Source organism: Etheostoma cragini, chromosome 6 (genome assembly GCF_013103735.1).
Source record: "Etheostoma cragini isolate CJK2018 chromosome 6, CSU_Ecrag_1.0, whole genome shotgun sequence".
NCBI lineage: Eukaryota > Metazoa > Chordata > Actinopteri > Perciformes > Percidae > Etheostoma > Etheostoma cragini.
Window position 1 is genome coordinate 4,850,474 of NC_048412.1, and position 22,882 is coordinate 4,873,355.

Consider the following 22,882-nt stretch of genomic DNA (forward strand, 5'->3'; position numbering starts at 1 on the left):
ATGCCAATTAAATGTTCCAATCTCTGTAATAAGATATAATGGTCAATGGTATCAAATGCAGCACTAAGATCTAATAACGCAAGTACAGAGATAAGTCCTTTGTCTGATGCAATTAGGAGGTCATTAGTTATTTTCAGAAGTGCTGTCTCTGTGCTATGATGAACTCTAAATCCTGACTGAAAATCCTCAAATAAGCTGTTGCTATGCAGAAAGTTGCACAGCTGTTTGGCGAATGCTTTCTCAAGAATCTTTGGTAGGTGTTAACTCTCTATACATTCAACAAATAAACATGTAGTAGTAACTTACTGTACAATAGAGAAAACAAGATACATATAAACACATGTCAACATAATATACAAAAATACAAATATACAAATAAGACATATCACACGTATATGAGGTACACGTGGATTGGGATATAAAGTGCAAAAAGTAATAGTGAAAGTGATTTGGAATGATCAGTATTCAATATGTAGAGAAGTGTGTGACTGTTCAGCAGAGTGATGGCAGTTGGAAAGAAGTTGTTCTAATGTCCGGTTGTTTTTGTGCGCAGGGATCTGTAGCGCCTACCAGAGGGGAGGAGGTTAAAGCTTCAGTAGGTAACTTATGTAAAATGTATTTTTTACACATTTGTTAAAACTGTCACTATCTCCTGACAGTAGAATATGAGACAGATAATCTGTAAAAAAAAAACAAGCTCCTGTGGCTCCTGCCTCTGCTCCTACTGACACTTGCAGAAATAGACCGCTCCCGGTCAGAAACAGCCAATCAGAGCCAGGAGGACTGTCTTAGCACTGTCAATCACTCTTGTGTACGCGCTGCTCATACCCCTCCCCCGCACAGCGCGTACCGTGTTCAAGCTCAAGATTGTCGGTGTGCAGCAGCTGTGCTAATCGCGGAGAAATAACTTTTCAGGAAAACTGCCAATTTCTCGAGTGACACCTGCTCAGAAAACAAAGACGGGTAAACAGAAGAAGACCGATGACAGAAAGCGAGCTAAAAAGAAAGAGTTAAACCGAGCCCAAAATTAAACGAGGGTCATCAGAGCGTCTTTTCAGAGGTAGAGGGAGCTACGCCTCCTGAAAGGATTCAACACGGATTCAGAGCTAGCCACATTTCTGCTTGACATGTAAGTTTCTCTGCTTGATTTCTTTCATTTTTTAAGAACTACACAACTAAGATAGCGATGGTTACAGTATCACTGGTGATAGAGTAAATCTCATTTGACTCTGTAGCTTGTTGCTAAGTCTAACAGTTAGCTTGTTAGCTTGTAGGACGGCAGGAATGTTGTAGCTAGCAGGTGAAGTTTAACTTTACCTGCTAACTCCTTCACCCTCAGTATAAGCAATATTGTTTCGATACTTACATTTAGTAAGCCAAAATGCTTTTTGTCGATCACAATTAAATGTAGCTATGGTGAAACTAGTTTAATTGTGCGCTGTCCCTGTCGACGTTTGGCAAGGCCGAATTCTATTTTTGATTTATTTTTTTAAACATACACGTTTTGTTCTCCCTCAGGATGTAATCTGTAGATCAAATGTCTGACACCAGTTTTTTATGCTCCTTCAACAGGTCAGACATGGCCCCAGACACAGAGGCACGTGAAGGAATCGTCTTCAGTCCAAATCAAAATGTTCAGTATTTCCTTGTGCAGGAGTACTTTGCAAAAAAGCTGATTTATTTTACCCATATGCAAAATAAAACCTAAGACATATTTCTAAGATGTTGTTATTCCTTGGCTTACTGAGCTTCCTCAGTGATTCATCATTCCTATTGAAAGTTTAGTGTTTTTAATTGATCCAAAAGGTAATTCAGTAATGTACTGTGTAAAGTATTTACATATCTTTTAATAGAAATATTTTAAATAAGCAATATTTTAAATAAGCAATATTTTTACATTAAGTATTCAAAGTTTTAAAAGCACAGCACACAACAGCTATACACTCCTCAGAATAAATCCCCTGTATTGTCCATGACAATGTGGAAAGCATCGGGGGCCCTGCTTACTAGCGTGCGCGTTCACGGCAGGCTCCGCTGTGGGGGGGGCGGGGGAGCTGTGGAGGGAGGGTTGTAGCGCAGCAGAGAGCAAGGGGGAGGGACCTGTTAGGTGTGCTTGTTCAAATTTTTAGGCTAGGTCCACGTTTTCTCAGAACTCCCTACTGCAGCTTTAATGAGTCTGTGAAGGATGTTTGGGGTCTTTGGTGATGTTTCAAGTCCTGGCAAAAGGGCAAATTGGCGCCAATGATTTTATCAGCTGTCCAAATTGTGTGTTGTAGTCTGCATTTATCCTTTTGGGTGATGGCTATGCAGAGGATGAATTCAATGTCAGTCGTGAAGAAGATGGCCAACACCTCTTGTGGTAGGGCATGTTTCCGCAGCTGTCGTAGGAGTAAATCTTCTGCTGAGCGTTTTTAGGGTGGCGGTGATGTTAGACCCCCACTTCAGATCCTGGGAAATGATGAACTTGAATGAGTCCTCATTTGACAATGGTCTGTTGAATATTGTGAGGATGGGGGGGCAGCACTGTGGGTTGCTTCCTGAAGTCCACCACCAACTCCAGAGTCTTTAGCGTGTTTAGATCTAACTTAGTGTTGACTGCACCAGAGCACCGACTTATCAACCTCTTGCGATATGCAGACTTCTCACCATCCTGGGTGAGCCCAATAACAGTGGTGTTGTCCTCAGTAAACTCCTCAACCCACATACCACCTCACAAAACCTCCGCTCCTCCATCTCCACCTATCGCCTGCTCCAACCAAGGACCAAACTGTCTACGATGGGAGACAGGGCTTTCCAGGCAGTTGCCCCACGGCTCTGGAACGCCCTCCCAGAGAACCTAAGGGCCCCGCAAACTGTGGAGACTTTTAAGAAGGGCCTAAAGACACTACTATTTCAAAAGGCCTTTTAAACAGTCATTGTTTTAATTTTAGTTTTATGGTGTTTTATTATTGCTTGTAAATTGTATCGTACTCTGGAAACAGTTTTTAACTCCCTATTAATTGTAGCACCTTGAGATTTCTTTTTGAAATGTAAAGGGCATTATAAATAAAATGTATTATTATTATTATTATTATTAATTTTAAGAGTTTGACAGCTGGGTCCTTGGAGGTACAGTAATTTGTGTAGAGGGAGAAGAGCAGTGGGGAAAGGAAACACCCCTGTTGTGGACCAGTGCTGATTATCCGTGTTCCAGATGTTACAACCCTTCGTTCACACATACTGACTCCTGTTTGTCAGGAAGCTTGAGATCCACTGACATTATGTCTACAAAATTATTTAAGTTATAGTATAAGTTCAAGTTCAAGTTTCCACTACCTCTGGTGATACACTGCACACCGGGTGTGCAAAGTGTTATTTTGTTTTATGTTGTCTGAAGATCCTTTTTTCTCATTGAAGGGGAAATTTAATCTCGGGAAACATTTGTTTCTACTTTTTCAACTGAATTGTTTTAATGTTGATAGTGTTTTGATGCTGTTAATGGTTTTGGTCAAAAAAATTATATATTCTGTAATTTTATACACAATATGATTAATCAATTAATTGTCACCACTCTGCACATGGATATTTTAAAACCAGAGCAGATCATACTAAAACTGCAAAAATACTGCAAAAACAATAATAACAAACAAATTACAACAAATAGGGCTGTATCTCCACCATGCCTGTAAAACTACGTTGCCCAGATGTAAACTATGTTTACCCAGAGGACTTGAATTTTTCTGCTTTTAAGGAAGGCAAAAGGCTGCTCTCCACACTTAACTATCCTCCCCTCTGTTCAAACCTATTCAGTCCCCCTTATGCCCCTCCCACTCCGGGTCTATTTATACCTGCACCCTCCATGAGCAAACCTAAAACATCCGGGTCATCTAAAAAAAAAACACTATTACTTAGAGAATGGCTCTCACTTCCTCCCATAACTCGCCTGTCTGCCTGCTGCTTGTTCTTCTTCTGCAGCTTCCTTATTTTTGTGTAGTTCCCTCTGTTGTTGGCAGCTGTTGCTCAGCACCACACTGAGGTTCAGCCCGCGGTCTCGGCCAAGTGTTCCAGTGAGAAGAAAAGTGTTTTTTTTCCCTTTGTCTTTCCTTTTTTCTCCTGGTCTATATTTGCAGCTCACTTTTTTATCCCTCTTTTTGCTTTATCACTAGCTGTGTTTCCATCCACACGTTTTTTTATTCAAATTAAGTGATATAGAATGAAAAATGCCTTATGGAAAAAGTAAAATTCAGTGGATTTTCATGAATATCGACTCAATGGAAATAAGTTTGGTCTCATCGTATTATACCTTGATCGATATACGGCTTATGCAATAAAAACTGATGGAAACATTATTTGCCAAATAATTAATGAATTGCGATTAAGTGTTAGGTCATTTTATGGTTGCAACCTGCCACAAAACACAGAAGAAGTTTTATTTAATTTCTCCCCAGTATTTACGCTCTGTTTGCACCACATGGCGGGTGTCAACAAAGACAGTTGGAAGTGGACGAACGAAGACACGAGAGGCTTTTTGAATTTAATTTATCAGGAACTCGTGAAGGAAATGGCCAACAGAGGTTTCGACAAGCTGTGGGACGTCCTATGTAAATGGAAGGCGCTCAAACTGCAATACATATCTCAAAAAAGAGTTGTCTGGCAGCGGTGTCTGAGGGAAAATAAATGGCAAGTTGCATCTGCATCATCATAGCGATGTGTTGATATTACAGTTGGTTTCTTATTATAGCTTATTATGTCGCTGTCAGCTGGCACATAAGCACTACAACTTAATTAAGCAATATTGATCATTTGTTGGTAGAAGGTGTGATCCATTTTGTCTAGAAAAATGTTTGCTTAAGTGTTGGAAAATGAATGGAAACACCTTAAAATGTCTAAAATCAATTTGATAAACCAATTTTATTGCAAAAATGCATGTGACGTCATTACACACAGGTTTTTATTGGCTTTAAAGTCATTGGATGGAAACACACTTTCACCAGCTTTGTTTGCATGAGTTGTCATACCAAACTTCAGATAATTTAGATAAAGTAACTTCAGATAAAGTGTATGTAAAATTAGCTACTGTCTCACTTTTTCTTTCAATAGTATAATCAATTATTAAATAATCAATATTTGAGTGCCGCTGTTTTTGTACTACTACTAAATAGTTTGGCCTAGTTTCGCATTGCCAGACACAGCATTCCGGGATGTAAGAAAAAATGTGCTCTGGTTTATTGGCATTTCTTTAAACCAATCACAATCGTCTTCGGCTGTGCAAATCGGCGAACCCTGCCACAGTGCCACTGCAAAATAGCCTCCAGAAGGAACGTGTTTTGGTGGAACGTGTACATTCATAGGTTAACAGGATAGGATAACAAGGATAACAGACAACTCAGAATGGACATATAGTCTAGCTAGTTGTCTCGATTTATGCTGCAGAGATCTGATGAGCAGTTAACCATAGTCCTCAGAAACCGACCAGAGTTCAAAATGACAACACAAAGAAAGCAGAAGGTCACTGACATTCGGCCGAAAAGAGTAACATCTGGCGGAATATCCGGCGGCACCAGAGCAATACCGTAAGTGGAACGTCGTGGATATAGACTATGTTTTGCCTAATTGCAAACATTACATGTTTTGGCTGTATTTATTATTATTATTTGGCCTCTTATTACCCTGTTACATACATTCAATCTAATATTTCCCAGATTTACCCATTGTTAATACCAAGCTATTACCTGGTAATTACCATGGTAATTGCATAGTATTACTTCAATATTATGTCTATTATCGTATTAATCCACTTATCATGGTATTACTGAGCTGTAATGTAAAGTTCTAGCAACACACCCTTTTATCTGAGAATCTGAGGGAGTGGGAGAGGAGGAAAAACACAGAGAGGAGAAACACAGACTAAAATAGAGAGAGGGAGAGAGAGAGAGAGAGAGAGAGAGAGAGAGAGAGAGAGAGAGACAGTCCAGCTTGGTGGAGAGACAGCAAATATTACAGTGATGCATAACAGAATAAAATGCCACGCAAGCATTTGTTGCTGTGGAGAAGCCATCTTTTTCCAAAATGAAAACCAGTTATGGTTATGTGAAAGATTAAAAAATGAAAAGATGAGAAGATTAAACTGAGTTATTATAAACGGGGTGAGACAGGGTGTAATCACAAACCAGAGGAGGAGGCCATTTGTCTTGTCAAGAAACAGAGCTCTTTGTTTTGTCATTATGTGTATTAGATGTTTTAGTCCACAAATTAGTTTTTTAGTTTATCTCTTGCAAATATGTCCTTTTATCAATTAATCTTTCATACATCTTTTCTATGTACATCCTTTTAGTTAATCAGTCTTTAAAATGTCAAAAGTTACATTTTGGACTACTTAGGGAAATCTTAATGATATTGCTTACAATGATATAGTAGACAGAATTATGCTTAAAAATAGCACTGAATCAATCTTTTTTTCATTATCGATTAATCTCATTATTTTTTCAAGATTATTGATTTACTCTGTAAAATGTAATAAAAAAATAAAATAAAAATGCCTATAGTTAAAGAATGAGATGTTTTGGGGTCCACGTCTTTTTCGCTTATAGATGTGAAACTAGATATGACATGTCAATATGACTTGCCTTTTCGGTGTAGAATATATGGCAACCAACTTAAGGCCTTTTCACACCAAGGACGTAACGAAAATTTTACAAATACGGAACGTTAGTTGGCGTTTTTTCTCGCATTCTGCACATTTTACGCTAAGGCCGACACCAATACGTATCTTCCATGCATTCCACCAAAAAGCAGGGATGGCAAAATTACTCTTTTCCCGAACTCATGTAGAATCACAGATTCTCTACTACTAGATACTCCTAGAAAAAGTAGAATTACAGATTTAACTTCTTTACTCAAGTTAAAGACAACAAGCTTGGAAATATACTTAAAATATAAGAGTAAAAGTAGCCTTGCAAATGACAACCATTTTTTACAAAGCTACCTGGACCACACACATGTTACTGGAGAGTATGCTGAGAAACTTCAGTGGACATGAAAAGAAAAGGCTCTTTATGTGCTATTGGCTAGACCTTTAGGCCAATTGGCCTAAAACATCACATATATGATATATTAATGTGACAGAGGTTGGGACTCTGGGTTAATTTGATTGTAACTGAGTAGCAAGGTATGAATTCAGTTGTGATTCTGTGGGAATTCACAGAACCAGTTTCTCTTTATTAATCTTCCCCTTAACATTTAAAGGAATATACATGTAAGTGTGTGTGCTCAAATATGGCTTCTAGAAAGAAAATAAAGGATAAAATATAAATGACTAAACTGACATTAATTAAGTTCCTCATACTTTTAGAGTTACGCAGCACATTGGCCAGGGCTCAATCTTGATCTCAAACATCTCTCTCACATAAGGCTTAGGATGATTGGGAGTGTTTTACGGCTTGTTTGCCGAATCTCTGGGATCTCCGTTTTCTTCCTTTTCAATTACGTTGCAATCCATACTATGTGGTAACATTAGCGACATCAAGCTACAATGATTTGCCTCGAATGAATGCAGAATGCTGAATCTGTTGAGTCTTCTTAGTGGTGCATCAAGTGCAACGTACAGTATAGTCCCATCTAAGTAGATTGAATATGGGATTGATGACACGGAAAATAATAACGGTAACTCCAATTCAATTCAATTTTATTTATAGTATCAATTCATAACAAGAGTCATCTCAAGACACTATGCAGATAGACCACACTCCAGAATTTACACAGAGACACAGATTCTCACAGAGACAACTTCTTTCTTTTGATGCAACATGTAACCTAGCTAACAGGTGAAGAACACAAACAACAGAATCACTAGCTGACTTACTTTAAATGTGCTGGAACTATAGACCAATATAGCAACAAGCTTAAATAAACTGACAACAGAAGTTATACTACTTACAGTTCTCAAGGACACACACAAACACAATCTCAACTGATTATCCTCCAGACAGCTAGTGTTTTTTTCTTTTCTCCCACTTGTTTCTCCGTGTGGCGCGCATGCCCGCTCGCGACGTGAGGCGAGTGTCCGCTCTATTCTCCGACATGACGTGAGGCGCGTGTCCGCTCTATTCTCCGACATGACGACCTCTTGTTCAAAATTTAAGTAAGAGCCCAATTTTTTCAAATGTAAAGAGTAGAACATACCAATATTTGTTTTAAAATGTAAGAAGTAAAAGTAAAAAGTTCCACAGAAAACTAGTAATGTACAAAAATCTGAATAATCTACTTGAGTAATGTAACAAAGTATCTCTCCCAAAAAGTAAAGTTTTGCACAGTCACCTGGCCCTGACGCGTATAATTTATCCTTCTTGCCAAGACAGTTTGTAAAAACTATCCAGGTTTTCTGTTATTCCTCTCCTGCTGATTGAAACAGTCTAATTCACATTTGGCCAAAAGGTTCGAGACTACAGTCGACAGCCAACTAGCACATACGCCTGTGTGAGAGGAAATAACTACACTTGGGGGGGGGCACACCTGGCAGTGTGAGGAGATGACGTGCCCTTTCTCCAGCTCCCAATCCATAATCCGTACTTTTGGTCTGTACGGGGACTTGAACCGGCAACCCTCCAGTTCCCAACCTAACTCCCATCTCACTCCTAGCCCAAATTGCTATCTAGCTTGCTAGGAGGCTCAGTTCTCAACACAGTGGAGAGAATGGGAGAGCGGTCTATATAATTTAAATTAGCATTGGTTTTACTATATAGGGTATAACTTTATAAGTTTATTTTGTAATGTGTAAGTATGTAGGTCTTTTAAAAGACATGTTGATGTTGAAATCGGATTAACTTGATAAGTTAGGGCTCTAGACTGCAACCTTTTTTTTGAGCCTGCAGATTTTATGAATGTTGATTTTATTATTTTTTTCTTTCATTTTGAAGCAAAAGGACAGAGCAGGTCTGCCAAAGTTGGTCAATGTGTGCAAGAGGGTCAGTGCTTTAAAAAATGCTGGACTTCTATTAATTTTAAATAAGGGTTGTACGTTTAGGCTAGGGCGGGGGATGAGCAGGGGAGAGCTGGAAAAAATTGCAGCGGCCTGCGGCATATACTTAAGAACGAGTCAACTTTTTGAGAAATGCATCTTGACGTCATGATGCGGTGGCCAAATATGTAGGTATCTATGATGTTTTATTTCCAGGATTGTTCCAGTGCTGCTGAAAATTCCACTGGACATTGTTAATTTTTGGCTGGATGTCCAGCACCTTCCGCTTTCTTTGTCATTTTAAACTCCGGTCCATTTATGATGACTATGATAAACTGCTCCTCAGATCTCTGCAGGTTAAATCTAGACAGCTGAATGTAAGTAATAAACCTTGCCCTAGGTAATTACAAAACCTAGGAAGAGACACAAGATGGCAAAATTTTAAGTATTACCATAATAGAAGATTAAACTAAATACAAATATAAGGTGTTCAATTAGTATCATCAGTACTGCATGTGGATGTGTGTAAAATGTGTGTAGGGTATGGTAATGCAAAAAGGAACAACAGAACAAACTAGAAGATGCATTTTCTGCAGAAAATGCATGGGAATGCTGAATAGCTAAATTGCTAAAGCCAGTCAAGATAAAAAAAAAAATTAGCTGGACAATAAATTGCCCCAGAAATTATTGCAAAAAAAGATAAAATTGTCATTCTGAGACCATTTTCATCTGATATAGTGATAATGGCATAATTGTTTCTGTTTACTAATAGCTATCGTTTACCTCAGGCTAATGCATTAGCTAGTAAATGGCGGCGATTTTTGGCAGCCAGCCTTCCAAAAGAAAGCACAATGAAATTAAATATTCGATCATTAACCACTGTCCGACGAGCAGGCAACGGAGTGTCAGTTCACCATCTGAGAGCCTCTAACACACTGACAGCAGACAACTGTAGGCTTGTACTGGTCAATGTTGTGTGCATTGTTGGACACATGCAGCCACTTTCCTGAGAGCGCTTGCGAGACTGACAAGTCCACAGCAGCCCGTGGCGTTTATGTCCAAGCCTGTCTCCACCGCCAGGTTGTCAACTGTGTGGTTTGGAATGAAAGGGAGGAAACAGGACTCAGAGTAACACTTGAGATATCGCTCATATACTTATATACTTTTTTCATTTCCTCTCTCTCTCTCTCTCTCTCTCTCTCTCTGCCAGGGGTCCCGCCTCCCCACACAAAGACACTGACTAGAAGGCTCCCTCCTCGTTACTTTTAGGAACCGAGACTGGTCATCCAGTGTCTTTGGTAGAGAGGGAGAGAGAAAGAAAAACAAATAAGCAAGCAAATGTAAACTATCACGGCCTGAAAGATTATCAAGCTTTTTTTTTTATCGTGCAATTAATTGACTTTGATTCTCGCAACAGGCCTAACGAATAGCTTAAATTATTAAGAACACGTTGAAATAGTGAGAATAGTGGAAAAAGTAGGAGTGGTTTTAATTAAGTTTAAAAACGCCACTAATTTAAAAACGTGGAATAATAATGAAAAAATTGAATTGCTGGTTAAAATGTGTGAGAAGATGAAGTTGTAAGAAATGTGGAAAAGTTATAATTGATCTATTTATTATTAATGTCTTTAAACAGTTGAATAATGACCAAACAGTATGAAAATTGTAGGCTTTACAACAGTGGCACAGCGATGCTAAGCAAGCGACATCCGTTTGGCACATCGTGACACCACAGTGCTAAATGCTGCAGACTACAGTTCAGTGCGGCTGCCGCGTAGCAGAAATCTTTTTTCACTCTGTCTATTTTAAAAGCGGTCGTGGAGACAACAGCAAAGCTCATCTTTACTTTAAATGAAATCTAATAAGAGAACTGTTCTTCTTCCCTTGTCTTAAAACAGTAAACAATCAAAAAATATGCAGAGGAGGAGAAATCAGAAAGTATTCACTGCGGAACCATCAGCTTAATTCTCTCTCTCTCTCTCTCTCTCTCTCTCTCTCTCTCTCTCTCTCTCTCTCTCTCTCTCTCTCTCTCTCTCTCTCTCTCTCTCTCTCTCTCTCTCTCTCTTTGTGCTGCAGAAACAGCATTCTCACAAACAAACCAGTAACAGGGCCTCTGGTGTAGTTGGCAAAGATGAGCAAGCAAAGAAAGGCCGAAGTAAACTAAACTTATTGAAGCCTTATGCGCTTAATAGTCAAGTTCTGATTTTCTTGTCATTTTTTGGATGTGGGCTCCAGGGAATAAAAGCCTGTAAACTGGTTTCCTGGTGAAAGAAGTTTGGAGAATTGGAGATATCTGCTTCTGTAGAAAAACGGATGACTGAAAAAAACGGACTTTGTTACTTGCTGCCAAGGGCAAGCAAGCTACGAGACACTCGCTGGACAGACACTCGCTGAACAGACACTGGTGAGTGGCCACGCCATCCTGGTTTGAAAGTGCTGGCATGGCTCTGTGGCGCAGGGCCTGTGTGATTAAAGGAGGCGATCAGTACAATCTTATATTGTTGTCCCGATTGGGATCGGGACATCCCTAACTATGACACATCAATTCATTATTATAATTTAATTTTTTTATGGTAAATTGACAAACAAAAATCTAGGACATTGCCAGACCTATCCTTTAAGATTATCTAGCCTATTATTGGTTTGCAAATGTGTAAATCTGTAAATGTGTAAAACACAATATCAATATCAGCTATATTAAAGTGCCTGCTTTTTGTCTTTATTTGACAGGATAGGTTGATGATTATGAGTATGTTGTTGTTGCCATTGACTGACAATACTCAGTTTCCACATTACTACAAACCCCTCAAATCCTCCTAATCTGCTCTGGACTATTATGTAATCTGCTCTAGACTATAATGGTCTGTCGGACAACATTGTCTGGGCCCCCAACCCCCCACCCTCCCTGCAGTGGCCTTCACTGCTTATTGCTTTGTTCTTTTTGCTTGTTAAGGGGCTTTGGGTCCATGCTATTGTTGTATTTTGAGACTAATTGCCTTTACTTTCTATCTTTCAGTCATTTGCTATCAGCATGCTTAGACATGCCCAATATCCTTTGAAAGAATGAGTTGAAATTATCAACTACAAGCACCTAGATAATCAGAATTAGGTGTATTGCCAAGCATTTTTTCTCCACAATTGAGGATTTTGCCTTGTTGAGAAAAGTTGACAAGTATTACTTCTTTGTTCTTTTTAGATACTTCTTGCATTAGTGATAAATGATTCTACATTTCATCACTAACGTGACACACATTCATACTCAGACCCAAGTCAGCACACACACACACACACACACACACACACACACACACACACACACACACACACACACACACAATCACTTTAACCCTAACATAGTGACAATCCAGTCTGGTTCAATCAATCAGAGAGAGTGTTGTCAGGCTGGCTTTATTGCAGTAGGATTGGGGGGTAGGGGTGGGGTAGAAATGTCTAGACGCAATCCTGTCAGTCTGGCTCTGATAATATACACACACCTAACAGACTGCAGGGGAGGGTGCATTTAGGTGCAAATGTGTAAATCTGCCATCTTACCAACTTGATGAATACTTAAACACTGCTCCCCCCTCTTATCTACTACTGTTCATGAATATTACATAATTGGAATATTGATAATATTAGACTATATTGTAATTTTTATGTTAAGCATGGCAGAATGTCTCCTTTCTAGTCTCTGTGGTGAAGAGTAGACAGGCTGTCTGATTTCCCTGTGCTGTAAGAGCGAGACAAGAAGGAATGGATAGATTGATAGAGAGAGGAGAAAGGGTGAGAAAAAGAGACATAGCTGTAATTGTTTGTTCTCTTGTTGCCTGTGTCCCTATAGCATGTCTGGCACCTTTATCTCTCTACCTCTCTTTCTGTCAGTGTCTCCTCCTCTATCTGCATTTCCCTTTATCTCTGACACACTTATTACATCCTCTTTATTGTAATAAATTATTACTAGGCTAATGGGCTAGTATCCTGTATGTTCACACACACACACACACACACACACACAGGCCCCCTCGCCTCAGGGTTAAGCAGCACCAAAATGTTAATATGAGGGACTGTCTGACTGTAGCAAAGGAGGTGAGGCAGTAACTAGGCTGATATCTACTACGTGCTGTGTCATACACTCACACACTGCTGCTGTTAGGCTGATACCGGCCGTCTAGACATTACTGTGCACATTTCCCAAAGGGGGTTGTGTGTGTGTGTGTGTGTGTGTGTGTGTGTGTGTGTGTACACTTAATTTTTCCTCTCTTTCTGTCCCTTTTATTACTAAACTCTGTCTTTCCCTTTTAGGTGAGTGTGTGCATTTGCTTTTGCTCCCTTCTTGTCTCGTTCTATCTCTCTCTGTGCCACCGTGTGTGCACGTGTGTGCTAGTTAGGTTGCTGCAGTGGCGCCCAAGCAGCTCCGGGCCTTGTTTATCACGGCACCATGCCCAAGGGTTACCATAGCAACGGAAAAAAGAGAGCATCATTTTGTGGGTTTTGTTTCTCTTTTTACCTTCTACATACACAGTGCCTTGCGAAAATATTTGGCCCCCTTGAACTTTTCAACCTTTTGACACATTTCAGGCTTCAAACATAAAGATATAAAAAATTTATTTTTTGTGAAGAATCACCAACAAGTGGGACACAATTGTGAAGTGGAATGAAATCTATTGGATATTTTAAACTTTTTTAGCAAATAAAAAACTGAAAAGTGGTGCGTGCAAAATTATTGGGCCCCCTTGCGTTAATACTTTGTAGAGCCGCCTTTTGCTGCAATTACAGCTGCAAGTCGCTTGGGGTATGTCTCTATCAGTTTTGCACATCGAGAGACTGAAATTCTTGCCCATTCTTCCTTGCAAAACAGCTCAAGCTCAGTGAGGTTGGATGGAGAGCGTTTGTGAACAGCAGTTTTCAGTTCTTTCCACAGATTCTCGATTGGATTCAGGTCTGGACTTTGACTTGGCCATTCTAACACCTGGATATGTTTATTTGTGAACCATTCCTTTGTAGATTTTGCTGTGTGTTTGGGATCATTGTCTTGTTGGAAGATAAATCTCCGTCCCAGTTTCAGGTCTTTTGCAGACTCCAACACGTTTTCATCCAGAATGGTCCTGTATTTGGCTGCATCCATCTTCCCCTCAATTTTAACCATCTTCCCTGTCCCTGCTGAAGAAAAGCAGGCCCAAACCATGATGCTGCCACTACCATGTTTGACAGTGGGGATGGTGTGTTGAGGGTGATGAACTGTGTTGCTTTTACGCCAAACATATCGTTTTGCATTGTGGCCAAAAAGTTCGATTTTGGTTTCATCTGACCAGAGCACCTTCTTCCACATGTTTGGTGTGTCTCCCAGGTGGCTTGTGGCAAACTTTAGAAGACTTTTTATTGATATCTTTGAGAAATGGCTTTCTTCTTGCCACTCTTCCATGAAGGCCAGATTTGTGCAGTGTACGACTGATTGTTGTCCGATGGACAGACTCTCCCACCTCAGCTGTAGTTCTCTGCATTTCATCCAGAGTGATCATGGGCCTCTTGGCTGCATCTCTGATCAGTCTTCTCCTTGTCTGAGCTGAAAGTTTACAGGGACGGCCAGGTCTTGCTAGATTTGCAGTGGTCTGATACTCCTTCCATTTCAAAATGATCGCTTGCAGAGTGCTCCTTGGGATGTTTAAAGCTTGGGAAATCTTTTTGTATCCTAATCCGGCTTTAAATTTCTCCACAATAGTATTACGGACCTGCCTGGTGTGTTCCTTGATCTTCATGATGCTCTCTGCGCTTTCAACAGAACCCTGAGACTATCACAGAGCAGGTGCATTTATACAGAGACTTGATCACACACGGGTGGATTCTATTTATCACCATCAGTCATTCAGGACAACATTGGATCATTCAGAGATCCTCGCTGAACTTCTGGAGTGAGTTTGCTGCACTGAAAGTAAATGGGCCGAATAATTTTGCACGCACCACTTTTCAGTTTTTTATTTGCTAAAAAAGTCTAAAATATCCAATAGATTTCTTTCCACTTCACAATTGTGTCCCACTTGTTGGTGATTCTTCACAAAAAATATTTTTTTTATATCTTTATGTTTGAAGCCTTAAATGTGGCAAAAGGTTGAACAGTTCAAGGGGGCCGAATACTTTAACAAGGCACTGTATTATAATAAAGGTTCATTGCCACTTACCGGTGAGCGGAGTGACAAATGAAAACAATCAGTGCTGTCTACACCGTGTTATCCTCCTGCTAGATTTTGCACCCAACAGGCTCAAACAGGGCAAGTTTTAAACTTGTCTTTAGCCTCTAAACATGCTTGAAATATCATTACAAGTGCCTACCCATGTTTAGTTATTCCTTCCAAGTGAACACCGAATTTGACTGCAGTAGATGTGACAGGGATAAAAGTTGTGTTAATTCAGCCAGTTCACATACTTCTGTTTATTCCCTGTTTTCTGGTAAAGTTCACACTAGTTGATTGTCAAACTCGTACAGTCCAATATTCCAAAACATTTTTTTTTACAATAAAAAAATATTTGCGGTGGCATAATCTAGCAGAAGGATATCTTGGTGTACGAAGCACAGATTGTCTGAGAATTTTCAACAGATCTACATGTCGAAATCGACCGTAATTCCCTTTTAACGGCAGGTGGAGGTGGAAGGGAACTGTCTAGTCAATGTAATCAAAGTTAATATTAGAGCTAGCCTTAGCTAACATGGCTATTGTTAGCCTTGCTACCGTAGTGCCGTGTGCCCACAGACCATGAACCGTTTTACGTCAGTCATTTGAAGTAGCCTTGAGGTGAATAGTACATAACATTTTGCCATATGTATGCCTGGTTAATTGGGTCTATATTTATGTTATTGATTATTTAAGATTAGTTGGATAAGCAAAGCCTGCTTTTACTTAAATTTAGTGACATATATGTACCCTGAGAGTTGGCTACCTGGAGGTGTACGAAGGACGGCCAGGGCGAGAGGTCAGGGCTCCATATCTTTATGGGCAAAGATTATCAGAGGCGCATAGCTTATCCCCGCCACGGCAAAATAAATATGAGCATGAGATGAATATTTGAGCTTCATTTGGCTCTTAAGAAACATATAGGTGACACAAAGACTACGTCCATATTTTATAAATTCTATGGTGTTAACCACAGACCTTACTTCGGAGCCTTCAGGCATCAAACCAAAAACCCATTCAAAACACAATTGACTGGAGCTTCTATATAATTCCAATGAAAAACATCTGCAGCGAAGTACCGAAGATTGACAAACCTGGAGAAATGAAATAATATTATTGGTAGTATTATTACTACGTAGTTATGAGTAATTGATGTTCCATCACAAAAATGATAATATCTTTTGTATTTTCAGTGTTGTTAGAAACATATAGCAACAGACTTTTTTGGCAGGTCTACTGAACTAAATGAACTTCCATCACGTAACTACTTTTTCAGGTAAAAAGTAGTTTAATTAACTACTGAAAATTTGGTAGTGAAATGTAGTTCCTTGTTCAATTCGGCACAAGGTTACTTTTTCTAGGCACAGATTTGACAGCAAGACTGCCTTCTCAGCCGCATGCTCACAAGCTCCACATGCTCCACATGCTAGGCTCTACGTGACAGAGGCTGGTTGCAAAGCAATCCTGGCAAGCGAGAAGCAGCCAACCCTAACTTTTTAGAGCAACTTAAGCTTCGTGGCTTTTTTCTGGACTGTTTCTCTGAGCGGAGAGCTATGTGACACATGCCACTACATCGCTGAGGACTGGCCTCATTCCTACTAAGATAAGAGATGAGCTCATACACGCAGTGGACAGTTGTGGACTTGTTGGCAGAGATGGCAAAAGTACTCACTTCCCGTACTTAAGATACTTGTGTTAAAAATACTCTGGTAAAAGTAGAAGTACTGATTTAACTTCTTTACTCAAGTAAAAGTAACAAAGAAATTTTAAATAAAAGTAGCCTTGCGAATGACAACCATTTTTAATGCAAAGCTACCTAGACCAGACAGATGTTACTAGAGAGCACGCTGAGAAACGTTAGTGGACATGGGAAAAAGGCTCTTTATATGCAATTGGCTACATTTTAAATGGACGTCTGACTGAGTTGAAAGATATGAATTCTGTTGTATTTGTGTGAGAATTCACAGACCAGTTTCTCTTTTTTAATCTTTCCCTTGACATATAAAGGAATCTATATGTATGTGTGTGTGCTCCAATATGGCTTCTGGAAATAAAATAAAGGGTTAAATATGAATTACTAAACAGACATTATTTAAGAAGTTCCCCATACTTCTAGAGTTACACAGCACATTGACCAGGGGTCATTCTTGATGCCTACAATCTCAAACATCTCTCTCAGATAAAGCCGAGGATGATCTGGAGTTCTTGTTGCTTGTTTGCCGAATCTCTGGGATCTCCGTTTTCCTTCATTTTCAATCATGCCGCCATCCATACTATGTGCTAACGTTGGCACCATCAAGCCACAATGATTTTCTGCAATTGGATGCAGAATGCCGAATCAGTTGAGTTGTCTTAGTGGTAAGTGCAACGCACAGTATATTCCCATCCAATTAGATAGAATATGGTATTGATAACGCAAACAATAATAACGGTAACTCCAGTGAAATCTTTTGAAACTTGTTAGTCAGGACTAGATTAGGACTGTATCTAAGCTGATTCTGGTTTCCAACTTTGCCTCAGGTGTGTCTGTTAAAACACAGACGGAGACACCTTCTCTCTTTTGATGCAACATGCAACCTAGCTAACAGGTGAAGAACATAAACAATCACTAGCTAACTTTAGAACTTTAGAACTATAGACCAAACAGGCTTAAATTAACTGACAACATAAGGTATACGACTTACAGTTCTCAAAGATGCACACACAATCTCAGTTTATTATCTTCCGGACAGCTTGTCTAATTTTTCTTTACTCTCACTTTTTTCTCTGGTGTGAGGCACTTGTCTATGCTATTTTCTGACATTATGACCTCTTTTACAAAAGAAAAGTAAAAAGCCATTTTTTTTTAAATGTAACAAGTAGAAGTACCAAAATTTGTGTTAAAATGTAAGGAGTAATGAAAAAAATAAAAAGTTGCCACAAAAAAAAGTAAAGTAATGTAAAGAATCTGAAAAATCTACTAAAGTACAGTAACAAAGTATTCATACTTTGTTACTTCCCATCTCTGCGTGTTGGTTGCACGGGAAAAGGGGCTTCGTGTGTCTACGACCACCTTGCAGTGTAAGTCGCAAGCTACCACGTGTAACGCTGATGACCTGCCCATGTGCATTCAACCCGCGCTGGACTCGGAGTAGAGATTCCAGTTTGCAGTGTAGTTCAGACACGTCACTGATTAACCATAAATTCGCTCTATGGCCAAAGATAGTTTTTGTATAATTAAATTCAGTCTCTGCCAGAGACCCCTGCTTTTAAAGTAACGTAAAAAGTTAATTTCCGTAGGGGGTAACTAAGTAAAGTAACAGATTACTTTTTAAAGAAGTAACAAGCAAACACTACTATTTAAAAGTAACTTCCCCAACACTGCCTCCCATTCACTTTGCTGACTTGTGTGCAGGGGCGGATTTAGTCATTTTGAGGCCTAAGGCAAACACTGGCATTGGGCCCTCCACAACCCGTGTTCTCCCCCTTTTCAGTCCTTATTTATCTGAGAAAGGCGTGCTCTCTATCTGACAGCTGTTTTGGCCAGAATGCTGGATCATCTTCAATAATAAAACATTGATTAGGGGGACTGCTACTCACGGGGTCTAGTTGCTGAGTATTATGTGTGTCACCATCTTCGTCATTGCCATAGTTATCATCATGGACAGTGAAAGCAGCAGTTCCGTAACCATCTCCATTCGAAGGATCCTGTGAGGTTTTCTTGTATGTAGCGCCCGCATCGCTAGAGCAACCTGGGCTACACTACTCTTCATCAGTGTTAGCATTAGGCTCGTTCAAAATGAGCCAGGTCTGCGCAGAATCGATCACCGGCGATCGGCGCCCGTTGCATGCCGGTTAGATTTGTGTCCGACTTGAACCCGACTGGCTCTGACGTCATACACACGTGGGCAACGGAAACCTCACGAGAGCAAGGCGGCCGCAGTTCTGAGACGCAGGCGGCGCAGTTACTTTTCACCGACTGCAAGAGCCAGGCGGACCCAGAGCATGCTGGGAAACGCCGGCTTCTCAGCTGATTTAACACCTGATTGGTTTAAAACATGATGACGTTTTATATAAACTTTTTATTGTTTTTGAATCTGAGGGATTTTAATAGCTATGTCTGATTTAAAGACTTATTCTTCCTTTTCAGAACCACTTCGGTATCTTCACTTCGTTTTCCAGCCGTCTGTAGCCACTAGCTTAGCGCATAATGAGCAATTTGTTTACAGACACACACTGATGCGCAGCAGGACAATGGAATAGTCCAATGTAGTGGGGACTGGGGGGGAGTTTCTCATCATGAATTAAACAATTGGATAGCACTTTAGCGTATCAATGTTTAGAGATATAATTAATTGGTGAAAAGTAAGACAACAAATCGTAACCATAAGTTAATGTGGCGTTTTAGGGGCCCTTGGTAGCTTGGGGCCCAAGGCCATTGCCTACCTTTGCCTAATGGTAAGTCCGCCTCTGCTTGTGTGACACACACAGCCAAAGGTCAAAGGGCCATCTGTGTATGCACTCTCTGTCCTTTGCACTCTCTCTCCTTGCTGTTTATTCTTAATTTTAGTGTTCAGCTTTTATGAATGGACATTGGGACAAGCTTCGTGACTGCTGTTTGGGTCTGGTAAGGCTGGGTATTAAACCTCAATATTGTTTAGTACTGACCATGATACGTCTGTAACACTGAGTATCAAAAACCGACCAACAAAAAGTCCTAAAAGCTGAATGTAGTCCAACTCCGGAACCTTGTTGCCTGTCATCCCTCTTTTCTCTTCCTTAATTCCCAGTCAACTCTTTACTGTTGACTATCAAAATAATAGTAATAATGCCGAGAAAGAACATTTTCATTTTTTTATTAAAGGGTTTTGTAGAAAAAAGCAACATACTTATGTTCCTCAAAGTAAGGTATCAGAAAAGATAACATTTGGGTGAAACTAGGGTGTTAAATCCCAAATTTTAAATTATACTCAGCCCGAGTCTCTAACAAAGCCCGAGTTTCTACAACAACTACTGGATGGATGGATATTCCTAGGTTATTTATACATCATGTTTAATGCCTACCTTATTGCAAATTTGGCTCTACAAGCTTAGGGCACTTAGTATTTCCAGATCACTCCACTTCTTTCCACTTATGTTAGGTTGATGTCATTGCCAGAGGGGCATTTAGTGCCGCATTGGTTCTTCATTTTCACTTTCAGCACATTGTCCTACCTGTTTCACATTAGGTGACTCATAATCTTACAAATAACTTAAAAATCAGTTTCAAATGTCTGGTGCAAAAAATGGGCCCTTCAGTACCTCACTTGTCATATTTCATCTTGCAAAAGAAAGGTTGTTTAGCTTGTCTGTTAGTGTTCTGCACTCATTCCTCAACTCTTTGGAGGTTAATGACGATTAGTTTTACTGGCTTTTTTTTTTAATCCCCTCCATATGCTTTGTACTAGTTGGTCTTCTTCCTCTCCGTCTTACCCAACCCATGTGGCTGCTGTGGTGTTGGAAGACTGGGATGGGTTGGGTTTTACTGGACTTGGCTGGTGCTTTCATTTTTGTGTTTCCTGCATGTTTTTAATTATTTTGTAAGAATTCATGTTATTTTGTTTTAAATTTATATAATAATTTTTTAAACAGTTTCTTCTACTGTTGGATTTTCACTTACTGTTTTCTTTATCTGAAACAAATCTCTATCAAAAACTGCCCAGGTAGATTGTGGGTAATTCCAAAATTGTACAGATTTTTAGAGGAGCTAAACCGAATAAAGACATTGTTGTACAAATAGCTGAGTGTGAACATTTACAGAGCTGCAAAAGGACACAAACTGTATAAACACACACAAAATATGCAAGGGTCCAGCAGTGAGTAAGATGTGAGTCAGAGGTCAAACTGGGTGCCAGGACCAGACAAGGTCAAGACTTGGTCAAGAACAAACCAACAACTCCAAAACAAAAGAGTCTCAGACTGCAGACTGGAGAGAGGAAGAAGGGATAAACAGAGTAAGAGAGAAACTTAAAGTGGGAGACACTGGGCAATACTAAAACTAGAAAGAATGAAGGTGGGTGATAAAGAATTGATAAAGGTAGGCGGAATTGTGAGAATACAAAAAGTGACTTGAGAGAGAGAAAAAGGAGGGTGAAGAAGTTGGATTAGATGAAAGTTTGTTAGAGAGATGAGGGCCAAGTGGAGAGGCAGGAAGGGTTCAAGAGAGTGGGAGGAGAAGAAAAACGGATTAAACAATGAACAAGGGACGAGAGGGAGACGTGACTGTAAGGCAGCAATCGTTGTCTCCAAGTGGTGCCCTGATCTAGAAGGTTATCAGCTCTGATGCTGGTGTGTGTCATTGAATGCTGCTTGTTGAGAACAAAAGTGGCATAGTTATTCAGTATCTCCACATAGAAACCACTATACGCTGAGACAAATACCAGAGTCTCAACACAAATCTTTTCTATGATTTGAAGGTTTCCTCTGTCGAGGCCTCAGGCCCACACTCGCAAAAATTAAGTTTGACCTGTGCTACCCTCTGCTGGTGAACACAAGTTATAACAATTAGTCAGACTAATTCAAGTCAATTTTATTTATAGTATCAAATCATAACAACAGTTATCTCAAGACAATTTACAGAAACCTCTAGTGACCAGGAAAAACAATTTCCTAACTGAGAAAAGGGTTAGTAGCTCTTCTGGAGTTTTTTCATTATCTTAAGGAGTTTGCTCTGTTTTAGTAGCTTTTGTAATTTTCACAGCTGATAGTTTGACTTGTTATATAAGGGTTACAAGCCAAGAAAGTTGCAATCTACTGCCTTGTGGTAGTTCCCTTACCCGCGCTAGCAGGCCCGACCAGCATCCTTGCTTCTGATTTCTCCCCACCGTTGTCACCTCCCGCTCCCGAAAATAATCCAGTGAGCGCCCAGTGGTCTGGCTATGTCCTCCAGAGGACAGGTCATGCCTTTGCGACGACAACCTTATTCCCTCTCAAAAATAGGTAATTGAGCACTGTAGTGGTTATGACCATACCAGTGCAGTATAGATGAATTCCAACAATGCCTGAGTTGAAACGCCTATTGTTGTAAGGGCCCTGTTCATGTTGCACAGACATTTTAATTGCATTTATTGTCTGCTAAGAGGCACAAAGGCACTCTAAAAATTGCCCCCGCAACTGTCGTTTTAGCTCAGTAAGCCTGTATGCGTGGCTGCAGATAATCCGTTTTGCTTCCATGGTTTGGGGACAGCATATTTCTAGGGATCAACATTAATGTACAAACTGGCCAAATTTCTCTTATTAGTATTTCAAAGTGTCTTAAAGACAACAAGTAGCAGCTTGCTGACAAACAAAATCACACCACAAGGTCCATTCTGTAGTTGTTCTGCAGCTTTTCTTTGGATCACTCAATCTCCCTAAGCGCAGATGGCAAGCTGTTGTGGATTTTTAGATGTTCACTTATTTTCCACAGGCTTTCTGTAACTGTGCAGATGTATTTAGGTGTGCATAATGTTTAAAATTTACCTTGATTAAAGATATTTTGTACCCACATAAATGTTTGATGCTAATCCCCCTCTCCTTTTGTGTGTATGTGCAGCTGAACTTGAGTTTGTTCAGATCGTCATCATCATTGTGGTGATGACAGTGATGGTCGTGGTGATCATCTGCTTGCTCAACCACTACAAGCTGTCCACCTGGTCCTTCATAACAAGGCAGAGCCAGGCCCGCAGGCACAACCATGCCCTGCATCAGGTCAGTGACACTGTGTGTGTGTGTGTGTGTGTGTGTGTGTGTGTGTTTGTGTGTGTGTGTGTGTGTGTGTGTG

General features: G+C 40.0%; 1 protein-coding gene and 1 long non-coding RNA gene across 3 annotated transcripts in view; one reads left to right on the top strand and one right to left on the bottom strand.

Annotated features, from left to right (window-relative positions):
- Nucleotides 1-658, bottom strand: part of LOC117946053 — a 23,387-nt gene extending 22,729 nt beyond the window's left edge. Inside the window, exon 1 of the long non-coding RNA XR_004656955.1 lies at nt 647-658. This is a non-coding gene — a long non-coding RNA (uncharacterized LOC117946053). The remainder of the gene's footprint in view (nt 1-646) is intronic.
- LOC117946045 (low-density lipoprotein receptor class A domain-containing protein 4-like) overlaps nt 1-22,882 on the top strand; it is a 50,830-nt gene that overhangs the window by 19,520 nt on the left and 8,428 nt on the right. For both annotated transcript variants that reach the window (XM_034873862.1, XM_034873863.1), the window contains exon 2: nt 22,655-22,809. In XM_034873862.1, coding sequence (XP_034729753.1) covers nt 22,655-22,809 — 155 coding nt within the window. The remainder of the gene's footprint in view (nt 1-22,654; nt 22,810-22,882) is intronic.